Here is a 13,186-nt window from a genome sequence, read left to right as displayed (position 1 = left end):
CGTAGCAGTCGCGCAGTTACGGACTGAAGCGCCTAGAACCGCTCGGCCACAACGGCCGGCACACACGTTGGTCTATAGGTTATTCACACGATTTTGGAACGCATCCCTGTTGGCTTTTGAAGACATTCTAAGTTGAACGAATCATAGTTTGATTTTTTAATGCATGCATAGCGCAAGTGATGTCTGTACCAGGGGAACTCCCGTCGCATCTAGAAACAAAAAGCTTTCCCGGAGACAAGAGGGGGCGGAGCTACACGAGTTGAGGCAAATAAACCCGAACGGGTGAACGCCAATCCATGCTTGCTTATGTGGTTGACTGGGTATGCAAATGATAAGCGTTATTGTAGACTAATTACTAGCGAAATCCATAGATTCTGACTACCAGAGTGGAAATAAATGCTTAACAGGAATAACAGGTAAGAAAGATTACGTATTATCTTCTCGGTGTATCCAAGAAATTGAAATTTTGACAGAAAATTTTTGCCGGATCGCTAGACTACTTGAGGGCAAGTTGTACAGTCTCCGGTTAGCAGCTGCTTAAATTCTATGCTCGGAATAGCGCGGAAAACGCGTTGTACGGACAAGTAATAACGCCTAACCGGAGAATAAACACGGGATAACTAAACAGGTGATTCTGGCAGGGCAAGTGAAGTTAACCGGAGAATAAGTTTTGACAATTGCAGGAATAGTTACAGAATTAGTTATGACAAAACTGTTTGTTAGAACGAAGAAGGAGAAGAAATGGGGACATCACACAAATTATACGGAAGAATATGACGATTCCAAATCTGTATAAAAATTTCTTACTACTACTACTTTTCGATTCATGCTCGAGAAACTGGAGCATATGAATGAAACTTTTTGCTTGCAATAGGACTAATAGGCATTTGATATTGGTACTTCGTGAATTATATTCTGCCGCGTTATTAATGTAAATGAGGTAGATAAAAAATGACCAACTGTGCAAAAGAAATACAGTCTCGCTTAGTTGGCGTTTGTTACAATTGCTGCAATATTAGAAAGACCTATTTCGTTTTATCTAGCAGACAGTGACAAAATAGACGTAATCAAGTCGAGAAACCACACCAGTGTTAGGTACTATTCGTATAAGTAGCTTTTTCAGTATTAGACAACGACATTTTGATTTTTCATGTAGCAAAAGTCTCGACGAACAATGATGACGTAATAGCTTCTTTCGCAGAAAGGAAAAGCACGCCTTGTAAAGCTGTAGCACGATTAGAGAAAGATAACAATTCTGCAGCCTAAGGATTGAAGAAATGTGTACTGCCATGCTTGTCTCTTGTCCTTTCTGGTTTTATGTTTCCTCTATTTAATTTTATGTCTCTCAAAAGAGAATGTTATTAGCTAATAGGCAATAAAGAGTGCAAATTTTCTGAAAATTTCTTACTCCCATAATCACAAAGAGTCCCACTCAGTATTAATTGTGAGGGTTTTTGAGGGTTATCGAACCCGACGACTGGGAGCAGAAGACGCACCGCAGCACATGTTAATTTCCACTCATCATCATCATCATCATCATCATCATCATCATCATCATCGGGCCTTTGTCCCACTTCAACGCGGGGTCGGCCCTGTTACTATGGATTTAGCGATGTTATTGTCAGGGGGTGGCCGGATGCCTTTCCTGTCGCCACCCCGTACCCCCCGGGACGAAATCAGTGTACCCCAACTGTCTGCATGTAGTGTAAGCCTTTAAATAGTGCGAACGTGTTCAAATGTCTACGAGTCGTGTAACTGAGGCGGAACATGGGGACCAGCCTGGTATTCACCTAGCAGAATATGGAAAACTGCCTAAAAACCACATCCAGGCTAGCCGGCACACCGGTCCTCGTCGTTAATCCGCCGGGCGGATTTGATCGGGGGCTGGCGCGCCTACCCGAGTCCAGGAAGCAGCTCAGTAACGCCCTCGGCCAACCTTGCGGGTACATGTTAATTTCCACTATCCTGAATATAGGCTTTATGGTTTCCATTATAAAATATACACGTTTGAATTCCATCGGAGCGAATTTTCAGAAAGATATGCGCTACAAAATGAACAAATTTTTGAAAAATACATTTTTTTAAATTTTTGATGTCCTGTCTCAAAAGCTCGAGGGAAAGGAGAGGGGGGGGGGGGTTTCATCCGGGGCTAACAGCAGACTAAGATTCACTGAAAAATTCCCGGGAGGTGGGAGGGGGGGGGGGGGTTACACAGGTCTACGTATCCTAATGAAACTGGCCTATGCCTCGTGCTCATTTGCAGTGCACAAAACGATACATCGTTTTAGTAAACTATACGATACGTTGGTATCTCCTATGTTAGTTGTTCGACTTGTGATTTGTTACTTATTATTATCAAATCACACATGAAATAGACATACTTATTGGTATCAAATGCTTTTCTGAATTTTGCCTGTACCCAAACGCTGATAATTCACGAATACTGTGCAGACATCGAAGTTTCTTTATACATTCCGATCTTCTGGAAATTTTCTTTATTATTTTGTTGATTATTGAAACATTTGTCAAACACAATCACAAAACAATGCATAAACTATATGAAATTTTTTGTTTTTGTTAAAATGTTATCTCTGAAACTGCAGAAATGACTTTAATGTAAGCTCTTTTGTGCAAAGTTTTTTGCAGGAGTTTGAAGTTAGACATCGTGTCGCTTGCCGAGACGTGCTTAATAAGTACTATAATATGAAAGGAATGAATAAAAATGTGGGAGACTCAAACCAGTGGCCTATGAACTTTCATTTAATAAATATGTATCAAATTAATCGGAACCTTGAAAACTTTTTCTCAAGCAGAAGTCACCCAGACTACTGTGGCAACAACTAAAATGATTACTGATGGACAATCATCACGAGATGAGTAGAAGCAGTGTTAAAAAATGTACTGCAAACTAAGTCGCAGCGGCAAAGAAAATTTTTAAAATCGTAATTCAACGTAAGAAAATAAAAGGGAGGCTAGGAGATGTAGATCTGATTTATTGGCTTCGTTACTTTTGTGATATTTTCTTAACCTGTGGGGACAAATACAACGTGCATATAAGGAAAAAGTGGATGACGAATGTTCTGTTTACAATACGCACAAGCGAGATGTGAAAGCGTAAACAGAGTCTGCACTTCAGTCAGTGTCCTGGAATTCTTTTTTAGAACACTTACAAGAACAGTTACAACTGCGGTCACTCCCACAGACATTTTCTGTTTAACAGCTTCTTCAAAACCAACAAAAAAAAGGAACGTCCGGATTTAACACTACGTCGGCGACGACGTCATTCGACACGAAGCTCAAACTCGGATTGGGGAAGGAGGTCGGTCGTGTCCTTTTCATTCCTCACTTTGTATGACCGGTCGCGTATGTGAGTCTTTGCCACTGAGCCGCCTCGCTCGGTTTATGTTAAACAGTGAGAACAGTAAAGCAAATCTGTCGTGAAACAAATCCCGTCTAAGGGTGCCTCATCATGAGACTGTATCCTTGAGAAGTGCGGTGCTATTCCTACTGAATAGTGACTTGTAACTGGTTACACACGTAGCTGCCCACTTGACAAGCACGCGTGGGCCTGCGTGATTGCGCAAGCTTGCATTGATTCCTCGCGCCTCCGCACGGCTCAAGCGTGCTTGTACAACCATGAGTTTGTGCACTGAAGCGCCAAAGAAATTGGCATAGGCATGCGTATTCAAATTCAGAGATATGTAAACAGGCAGAATACGGCACTGCGGTCGGCAACGCCTATATAAGACAACAAGTGTATGGCGCAGTTGTTAGATCGATTACTTGCGCTAAAATGGCAGGTTATCCAGATTTAAGTGAGTTTGAACGTGGTGTTATAGTCGGCGCACGAGCGATGGGGCACAGCATCTCCGAGGTAGCGATCAAGTGGGGATTTTCCCATACAACCATTTCACGAGTGTACCGTGAATATCAGGAATCCAGTAAAACATAAAATCTCCGATATCGCTGCGGCCGGAAAAAGATCCTGCATGTACGAGACCAACGATGACTGAAGAGAATTGTTGAACATGACAGATGTGCAACCCTTCTGCAAATTGCTGCAGATTTCAGTGATGGGCCATCAAGAAGTATCAGAGTGCGAACCATTCAACGAAACATCACCGATATGGGCTTTCAGAGCCGAAGGTCCACTCGTGTACCCTTGATGACTGCACGACGCGAAGCTTTACGCCTCGCCTGGGCTTGTCAACACCGACATTGGACTGTTGATGACTGGAAGCATGTTGCCTGGTCGGACGAGCCTCGTTTCAAAATGTATCGAGAGGATGGACGACTACGGATATGGAAACAGGCTCATGAATCCATGGACCCTGCATGCCGAACTATTCGACATAGTGGAGACACTTTAATGGCCGGCCGCGGTGGCCGAGCGGTTCTAGGCTCTCAGTCCGGAACCGCGCGACTGCTACGGTCGCAGGTTCGAATCCTGCCTCGGGCATGGATGTGTGTGATGTCCTTAGGTTAGTTAGGTTTAAGTAGTTCTAAGTTCTAGGGGACTGATGACCACAGCTGTTAAGTCCCATAGTGCTCAGAGCCATTTGAACCATTTTGAACTCTTTAATGGTATGGGAACTGTGCAGTTAGAGTGATACATCTGGATACGACTCTAACAGGTGACGTGTACGTAAGCAACCTGTCTGATCGCCTGCATCCATTCAAGTCCATTGTGCATTCCGACGGACTCTGGCAATTCCAGCAAGACAATGCTATATCCCACATGTCCAGAATTGCTGCATAGTCGCTCCAGATACACTCTTCTGAGTATAAACACTTCCGCTGGCCACCAAAGTCCCCAAACATGAACATTATTGAGCATATCTGGGATGCCTTGCAACATGCTGTTCGGAAGAGATCTCCACCTCCTAGTACTCTTACGGATTTATGGACCGTCCTGCAGGATTCATGGTGTCAGTTCCCTCCAGCACTACTTCAAACATTGGTCGAGTCCACGCCACGTCGTGCTGCGGCTCTTCTGCGTACTCACGGGGGCCCTACACGATGTTATGTACGTGTACCAGTTTCTTTGGCTCTTCAGTGCATATGAGAAAATGTTGAGCGCAAGCGACGGTGCGCTGGCTTTGACAGCTCTTTTGCTTGTGATACGAAAAAAAAAACCAGGCGAGATAACTCGATCTGTGGAGTAAAGGGTGTTTAAAGAAGCGATAATAGAAAGCTGTTTCACAGTATTACTGTTTGTTTCTCCACGTAATTTTGTATTCATTGACTTGTCCTACAACCTTGAACAGGACTAAATAAAAAGTAAATCATACCAAATGCTCCCACAAGCCTCCCTATTCTTGACGCCCGCTCTCCAGCATGCACGGGCTGGAATGTTTGCACAAGTATGCATAGTGGAAATTCAATCAAGCTGCTTGTACAGTCCTGATGTTAGCACAAAAATATAGTACACGTGCTCCAGCATGCTTGCGCAAACACGATTGTGCATGCTAGTATGTGAAGCAACTAGTTACGAGTGTAGCCGTCTTGAGGCATACCGGTCAAGCTTGAGTACGGAGCAGCTGCTATTCGGTCCTAGAAACTGACAAAATGCCTCTTGACGACGAGGTGTTCTGAGAAAAAAAAAAATGGGGTGACGACTGACTGCTGCGCTCTATGATTTATAAATCATATTACAGTCGCCGAGTGCACCAACTTTCCTAATGGAAGGTAACCTGCTAAAGGATTATGTTCCGTTCGGGATTTTAACAGTCTCTCCGAAATACTACGCCAGTGACAAAGTCTGCGCAACTTCACTATCTTCTGGGAACAAAGTGAACAGGATATCCAAGATATGTATTGATAGCTAAGTTCCTACACGCACCAGTTGACTTTACGCCGAAATCAAGTGTGTCACTGGAACTGCAGAAGAGTCCTAGTTTCCACCCAACTGCATCGTTAATTGGTTCTGGCAGTGTCTCAAAGTTCCTGTTGTCACTTCAGTTAGATATTAACACATTTACTGCAATAAGTAGCTAGCCTCAAATAAATACGTCATTTCGCGAATGAAATAAAGAAAGAGTCTGGCCCTTTGGTGTGATGTAACAGAGCAGCAACGGACGTATTCCGCGAAAGGCAACTTTTGGTTCCACATGTAGTTGAACACATCAGTTGGGGTGATGTAGTATAATTTATCCGGAAACAAAAACCACTTGCAGTTTGTTGTCTTTAATTACTTATGATCTCATGAGCTAGCTTTCAAGGTGGAGCAGACTTAAGATTTTTGTCAAAACTGTAGTGCTGATGATTTAATTTAGAAGCAATGCACGGAAATTATTTTTCGCTTGGAGCAGCAAGTGTTTTTCATACCTACATGACGTACAAGTGAAATCGAATGTATCATTTCTCGAATAAGGCATTCCGGTACATAATGAATACCATCCATAGCGCCTTTCGCTCTAAATCACAAACTTTCACACAAGCTTGTCGTCTCAAGAACATGGAACTTTTGAAGTTCTGCTATATTGTATTAACAACACCATTTGTTTTGTTGACATTTGGTTCATCCTATTAGAAAACTGGCAGTTGAATATCATAATTGTCGATGTTGCGTATAAAAGGAGTTTCATTATCAACATTTCTGAAATATCATTTACTGTGCTGCAATGGACCTTTATGTTAATACTCCCAGAGAAAAAATATATTAAGAATAACCTTCAAAAGCCGGCCGGAGTGGCCGTGCGGCTCTGGGCGCTACAGTCTGGAGCCGAGCGACCGCTACGGTCGCAGGTTCGAATCCTGCCTTGGGCATGGATGTGTGTGATGTCCTTAGGTTAGTTAGGTTTAATTAGTTCTAAGTTCTAGGCGACTGATGACCTCAGAAGTTAAGTCGCATAGTGCTCAGAGCCATTTGAACCATTTTTTTAACCTTCAAAATGATATTTGAATGCAGGACAGCTTTTGAACTTTTATCGGTGGTATAGACCATTCTGTGAACTAGATCATCCAGAAGATTAAGAAGTACTTTTAGCATGCACACAATTTGGATATTTGACATTTGATACCGAAGCACTCAGGCAGCATAGCCAAGTGGAAGGTATGAAAAGAAATTCTTAGTTTTTGTAAAATTTGCTGCCATAATGCAGCCGGAGAAAACGAAGCGAAACAGGATGAGACTCCAATACCCTAGGACCACAATGGTACACAGTAAAAAGATAAAGAATAAAATCTGAGTTATTGTCCTCGACATAGTTCTACTCTTCCGAACGGATAACGCGAAACAGATTTACGTGAAAACACAGCATTTTAATACAGAGAATAGAACTTTTATAGACACACATTTTATTTTGTTCAATTTTCAAAGAGGACGCTGCGAAATACGAAGCATTAGCAACAGCTGCGACCGAGGTTCGTGCTGCAAGAAGCGTGCGTGTTCGCAGCGAGAGCAACTGTGAGGTAGTCCCAGGTAGCAGGGACGTCACGCCGCCACATACATAATTCAGACGCCGCGAGTTACGCTGCGCTGACGTACAAGAGGAGGAAGCTGCAACTGCGGTTAGCAGGCCACGAACACTACCGCCAGCAGAGCTCAGCTAAAACAAATTTCCTTCTTGCTTACACCTTTCCGCCGAAGAATAATACTATCCTGCAAACAATATATACCGCTTTTATTTCAAGGTTTCTTCGGCCGCAAAAACAAATGATGCTGCATTTTCTTCGCAACCATCACGGTTTTGCTAACACCACCACGCAGTTTCGACAGCACAGCATAGCAGATCTTTATGCAGTGTTGCTTATCAGTTTGGCTTGAAATCGTCTGTCACAAGCAACAGCCTAATATTTCCAATTTCACTAATTTACTCTCTCTCTCTCTCTCTCTCTCTCTCTCTCTCTCTCTCTCTCTCTCTCTCTCACACACACACACACACACACACACACACACACACACACACACACACACACACACACACACACAGAGTAGTAGTCTCACAGGTTGGCAACACCCACAGAGTGAACGAAAACAGATGTAAACATTGTTACTGTGCAGTGTGAGAAACACACACAGCTTCAGTTTAGTTTACAAAAGTGAAGTGTAAATAATGCAGCGCATGAAGTACTGCAGAATGGCAAAAACTGCCAAGTACTGCCAAGTGCATATGTGAGTCGAAGTCTTTCGAAGTCAACCGCTGCTAACAATGAGGGAAGAAGCAGAATATGTAACGAAACATCGTAAGTAAATTGCAAATCAACTTTATTAGCAAAGCGCTGTTTTTAACCTAAAACAAAAATGTACAAACTTGTGTATCCAATTTGCAGAATGACCACGGAGGATGCTTTATAAATAAAAGCGAAACGCGTCTGCTGTAATTCTCTTTAATTAAATGTCAGTAAGCTCAAGATGGATAACCAATGTCAGTAAGCTCAAGATGGATAGCCAATAGCAAAAGTTTCTCACTAGCGCATAAACACCACTCCAGCGACAAATCGCATGCAGTTGTTGATCAGCTGCTAACGTGCCAGAAGTGCTTTGGTGACTCGATGCGGACATCGTGATTTAATGTGTAACAATGCAATGAGTGCGAATACACTTTTCATTACGTCAAGGAGCTATAATGTACTCCTGCGTTCAAGTTTTCTCTGAAACTTGCTTATACATACATACAAAATGAGTTACGCGATTTCGGCGGACTAACATCGATACAACTGGTTCTCCTAAAACAGAACAGACCTTCGTTAGACTTAACACTGAGGTGCGAGTAGGTGTCGAAAACATCATCGGTTATGAACAGACCTATTAAGAACTGATTTCCGGTCTGTTTGTGTAACAGGCTAAAAGGCGAAAAAAATGGGAGTTGGTTAAAATATGGGCTACGTCCATTTCTTGGTGACACACATCCCATTACTTGGGTACGACCATTCATTTTATTTCGTAACTCAAAACGGTGCCCACTGGCGTATTACGAATTCTGGGAAATTTCTATCTGTACAACTATGTATGGTGTAATGTGATTAAACAAACACTTCGATAGTATTTACGCAGTTTCTGATGCGTGAGGAACGAGTACCAGAAAGTCAGAGGGAATAAATTACCACACAGCCAGTACGAACATTATCACTGTTCATAAATAAATCGGCATCCATCGGAACACCACTCTCACAATGCAATGCTGTTGGCCTAGAAATTTTGTTTGTCGTCTGGAGGGTGTTTTCTTTTTCCTCCAAAAGATTATCACTTACGTCAGCGTTTGCCTAAAGAATTGTTCAAGTTTCTACAAAATAGATTGTTGCTCCGAGTTGAAAGACTACTGTCGAAACGTGTTTCGGTGAAGATGTAAAGACATGAAGCCTATAACACGTGGCTGCTCTGAAATGGTAGTTACTATACAGTAAAGAAATACAGTAACGACAATCTAAAGGCAATAGCTTCGTAAGCGCTAAGCAGAAGAATCTGGTGGAAAAATGGGAGTGGATGCAGAGTTAATCCATACATTATAAAATGGATGTGTGCATGTGTTCCACATCTCCTAAATTGCTGGGTCGATTTAAGCCAAACTTGGTACACATACCCTTTACTGTCACGCAACAATCGCTGTGGAGGTTAAACCACCTAAATTATCACAGTTCAGGGGATATGACGTCATAAACAATGAGGTGCGTGAAAAACTGCCACATCAAACACGACGTTTAAATTCATTACTTCTGTGCTACTACTCTGTTTGCAGCACATTTTACAGGCACTATCCACAAATGCCGCTCTATGTTCCTACAAAATTATATCATTGTATGAAACATAATCAGGAAATATGGCGTCATGATCAGTGAGATGCGTTAAAAACTGCCGCATACACATGAAGTTTAAATTTATTACTTCTTTACTATAAATGCCGCTGAATTTATCTATACAAATATGTAACTGTACGATAACTAGTTCAAGAGATATGACGTCACAAACACAGATGCGTGAAAAAAATTCCGCTGGACATGTAACTAGAAATAATGTTTATAATCAAGTCCTCAGTTAAACAAACATTGTACGGAGTACTTTTATTTTGAGTACAATGTTCCTTAATTTGGATACTTATACTTCTGTACATTATGTATAGTTCTTCGCACGAGCGTTAGGTAATTTCAAAGGTATTTTCATGAATACATGGAAACGATTTTTTTTCAGTATTACACTACCAACACAGTTCTATTTTTTGTTTCTAATTGAAAATTGGCAAAATGAATACCCAAGCAATGTCGGGTCTGTCAGCTAATAATATTCATATTTCACAGACGGTTAGTTGGAGGAATGCGGCACAGAACGCTCGAGTTTTCTTTTTACTGTCTTGGGGAAATTTTGTTTACACGTCTTTTTGAGGATGGTTTTTCTCCCTCCAAAAGCTCACTACATACCCTCTGCATGCTTTAACAATAGCTTAAACTGCACATTCTACAAAACAAAAGCCCCACAAGTGGGTTACTAAGAGTTGGTTGTTGTTATACAGTGAACAAAAAAGCACATTAACAACACTCTCAAGAGAATCAATATGGTGATCGCTCAGTATAAGAATGTTTGATGTGTATACGCAAACCGTAGCGGCGAATGAAAATTTGTACCAAAGCCGGGATTCCAGTCAAGGACTCCTGCTCAGTAGGCAGATCGCTAACCACTGCGCCACCCTCGCACAGTGACTTGTTACAACTGCACAGGCTACCCTAGAACACCTCCCCTCTGAAAGGGAGATACAAAGCCACTGTGCCGGCGTGGCGTAGTGGTTAGCGTATCTAGAGACCCAGGTTCCAATACAGGCCTTAGTACAATTTTTCATTTGTCGCTTTTGTCTTCATATACACATCACGGAAGCTGAACAGGTCTCTGGAAACATAATTGCATTTGAGAAGAATCTCTGGTGAAAGAATGACAGCTGGTGCAGTATTTATAGTATCCAAATTGCACAGAGATGTTAGTGGGTTGGTTCATAAATTCCTAGCGTTTTTTACAAGTACGACAGATACACATAACAGATACTTTAGTCATCAATAATATATTCTCATTGGCTATTTACAACAGTCCGCCAACGCTGGGGTAACTTGTCGATTCTCCGACTGTGGAAATTACGTGGGTTTTGGCGAAGAACTCGTGTAACCATGTTCGGAACGCATTTTCGTCCTGAAAGAAAATTCCTTGAAAGTTGTTCGATAGGGTGTGGAAAAGGTGAAAATTTGCGGGAGCAAGATCCGGTGAATAAGGTGGGTGCGGAGCGGGCACACGTTATCTTAAGAGTACCATCACTTCAAGCTGTCTTCCCAGTCGTTGTTATTCGACTGCGTCTACAAGACGTCTCACAATCAGTTGTTGACAAACTTCAGCAATTCGTAGTACACCATACCGTCGCTGTTCTACCATATGCATAATATTATCTTCTTTGGATGGGTGCAGCTCTTTGTACAGGGAGTTGCTACTTTATTTGCTCTCAACAGTTCCTTCCTTTATGTTAGCATGAAATCCGTTTTTCGTCACTAGGAATGAGACAGGATAGGAATAGTCAGTGTTGTTCACCAGCCACTTGATGGCTGCCAAGTAGAGATGCACAGAGGACCACCTGCTGATTTCTATGATTTTGACTTAGAGCATGCGGTGCCCAACAACCGATTTTTGAACCTTTCCCACTGCATGCAAATGTCGAACAAGGGTGGAATCCCTTCACATTTGCCAATTCTCGAATACAATGACGTGAATCATTGTGGATTAATGCGTTTACACGATCTCCATCAAACCCTGAAAATCTTCCTGAACGTTGAGAATCACTAATGTCAAAACTATCTTCCTTAAAACGAGAAAACCATTTCCTTGCCGTGCTATGTCCAATGGCATTATCCCAATACACGGAGCAAATGTTGCTGCTTGCCTCCCCCTACTCTCACCCCTCTACTGAGCTTAAACAGAAGAATGTATCCGTATTGTTCCGATTTCTCAATGCGGCATTCCATTTCCTAAGGTCCACAGCTCCGCTATCTTCATATGACAAAATGACGACATGTAAACTCAAATAGCAACAGTGAACTACGAATAAAAATGGCAATCGATAAATAAACCCAAACTGTAATAACAATATGCAGAACAAAAATGGTACCAACTTATGCACCGACCTAGTAGCTGGAGGAATGTAGTGCAGGAACAACACTTACCGAGTTCGGCGTAGCACAGGGCTCCGATCATGGAGAGCATGCCCGACAGCACCCACACGATGAGGCCGAGCCCCACGGAGCCGGCATACTGCAGCACGCCTTTGGGCGACACGAAGATGCCAGAGCCGATGATGACGCCTACGATCATCGCGACGCCATCGAGGAGCCCCAGCTCCTTCTTGAGCTTGATGGACGGCGTACTGCCACTCGCGGCCGCGGCGTCGACGTCGTCGCCACCGGGGCCGTTGCCTGTCAAGGCGTCTCTGTCCATAACACGCAGTGGAGTCTTTTCGTTCACGATGGCCGATTCCATGATCGATCCTGCCTCCTGCTTTGACATAACGCCCCGCTTCGTTAAGGATCTCGCAAATAAATTCCTGTCCCTCTGTGGAGGATCTACTTCCGGCGATAACACTACTCTGTTTGCACACAAAAGATTTAGGTGTCAGACTACTCGCTACAACGTCATGATTGTGGGCAGGGATGATGTCCGGCTGGGGGGCTGGCCGGTTACGCAGAGGACGCGCTGACGCAACAACTGTAGCGACCACGTGGGGCGGCCATGCGGCGTGCGGCTCGCGACTGCCGCAGACTGACTTCCCACCCGCGCGACACGTACACGCCGACTGGCGCGCCCGCGCCTCCGACAAACTCCTCGCGCCGTTTGCTCAGGGGAGGGGGCGGCTCTCTTTGCGTTCCCGCCGTTTCCCTCCCCGCCAGCAGCGCGCGTCCGCTTTCCCACGTCGCGCCGCCAGCCCCCACCACACGGCAAACATAACACAAACGCGCCGGCGGACAGAGCCACCTAGCGGCTGCTTCCTGTACCGCGGAAGTGCCGCAGTTGGCCGCAGGGGGCTTGGGGGGGTACGTTCGGTTTCCCAATGATTCTCTCCGACAGCAGCAACCGAGCTCTGTTGGTAATCCCCAACCCCTGCCCAAGACCCCCAGCGAAAAAACAAACTCCATTTCTCTTTTGCTTTCACGAATGAAAATCTGCAGTCACCAGTCTCGCCACTGATACAAAAGAAAGTACAGTTTGAAACTAGGACGACTA

At 43.6% G+C, this 13,186-nt stretch overlaps 1 protein-coding gene across 1 annotated transcript in view; it reads right to left on the bottom strand.

Moving 5' to 3' along the window:
- LOC126237064 (Y+L amino acid transporter 2) overlaps positions 1–12,783 on the bottom strand; it is a 336,835-nt gene extending 324,052 nt beyond the window's left edge. The window contains exon 1 of the mRNA XM_049946850.1: positions 12,133–12,783. Coding sequence (XP_049802807.1) covers positions 12,133–12,472 — 340 coding nt within the window. The 5' untranslated portion in view covers positions 12,473–12,783. The remainder of the gene's footprint in view (positions 1–12,132) is intronic.
- Positions 12,784–13,186: the final 403 nt, after the last annotated feature.

This window comes from Schistocerca nitens, chromosome 2 (genome assembly GCF_023898315.1).
Source record: "Schistocerca nitens isolate TAMUIC-IGC-003100 chromosome 2, iqSchNite1.1, whole genome shotgun sequence".
In the NCBI taxonomy this organism is placed as follows: Eukaryota; Metazoa; Arthropoda; class Insecta; order Orthoptera; family Acrididae; genus Schistocerca; species Schistocerca nitens.
Note: the sequence above shows the minus strand (reverse complement) of the source record. Positions and strands in the feature narration are given on the sequence as shown.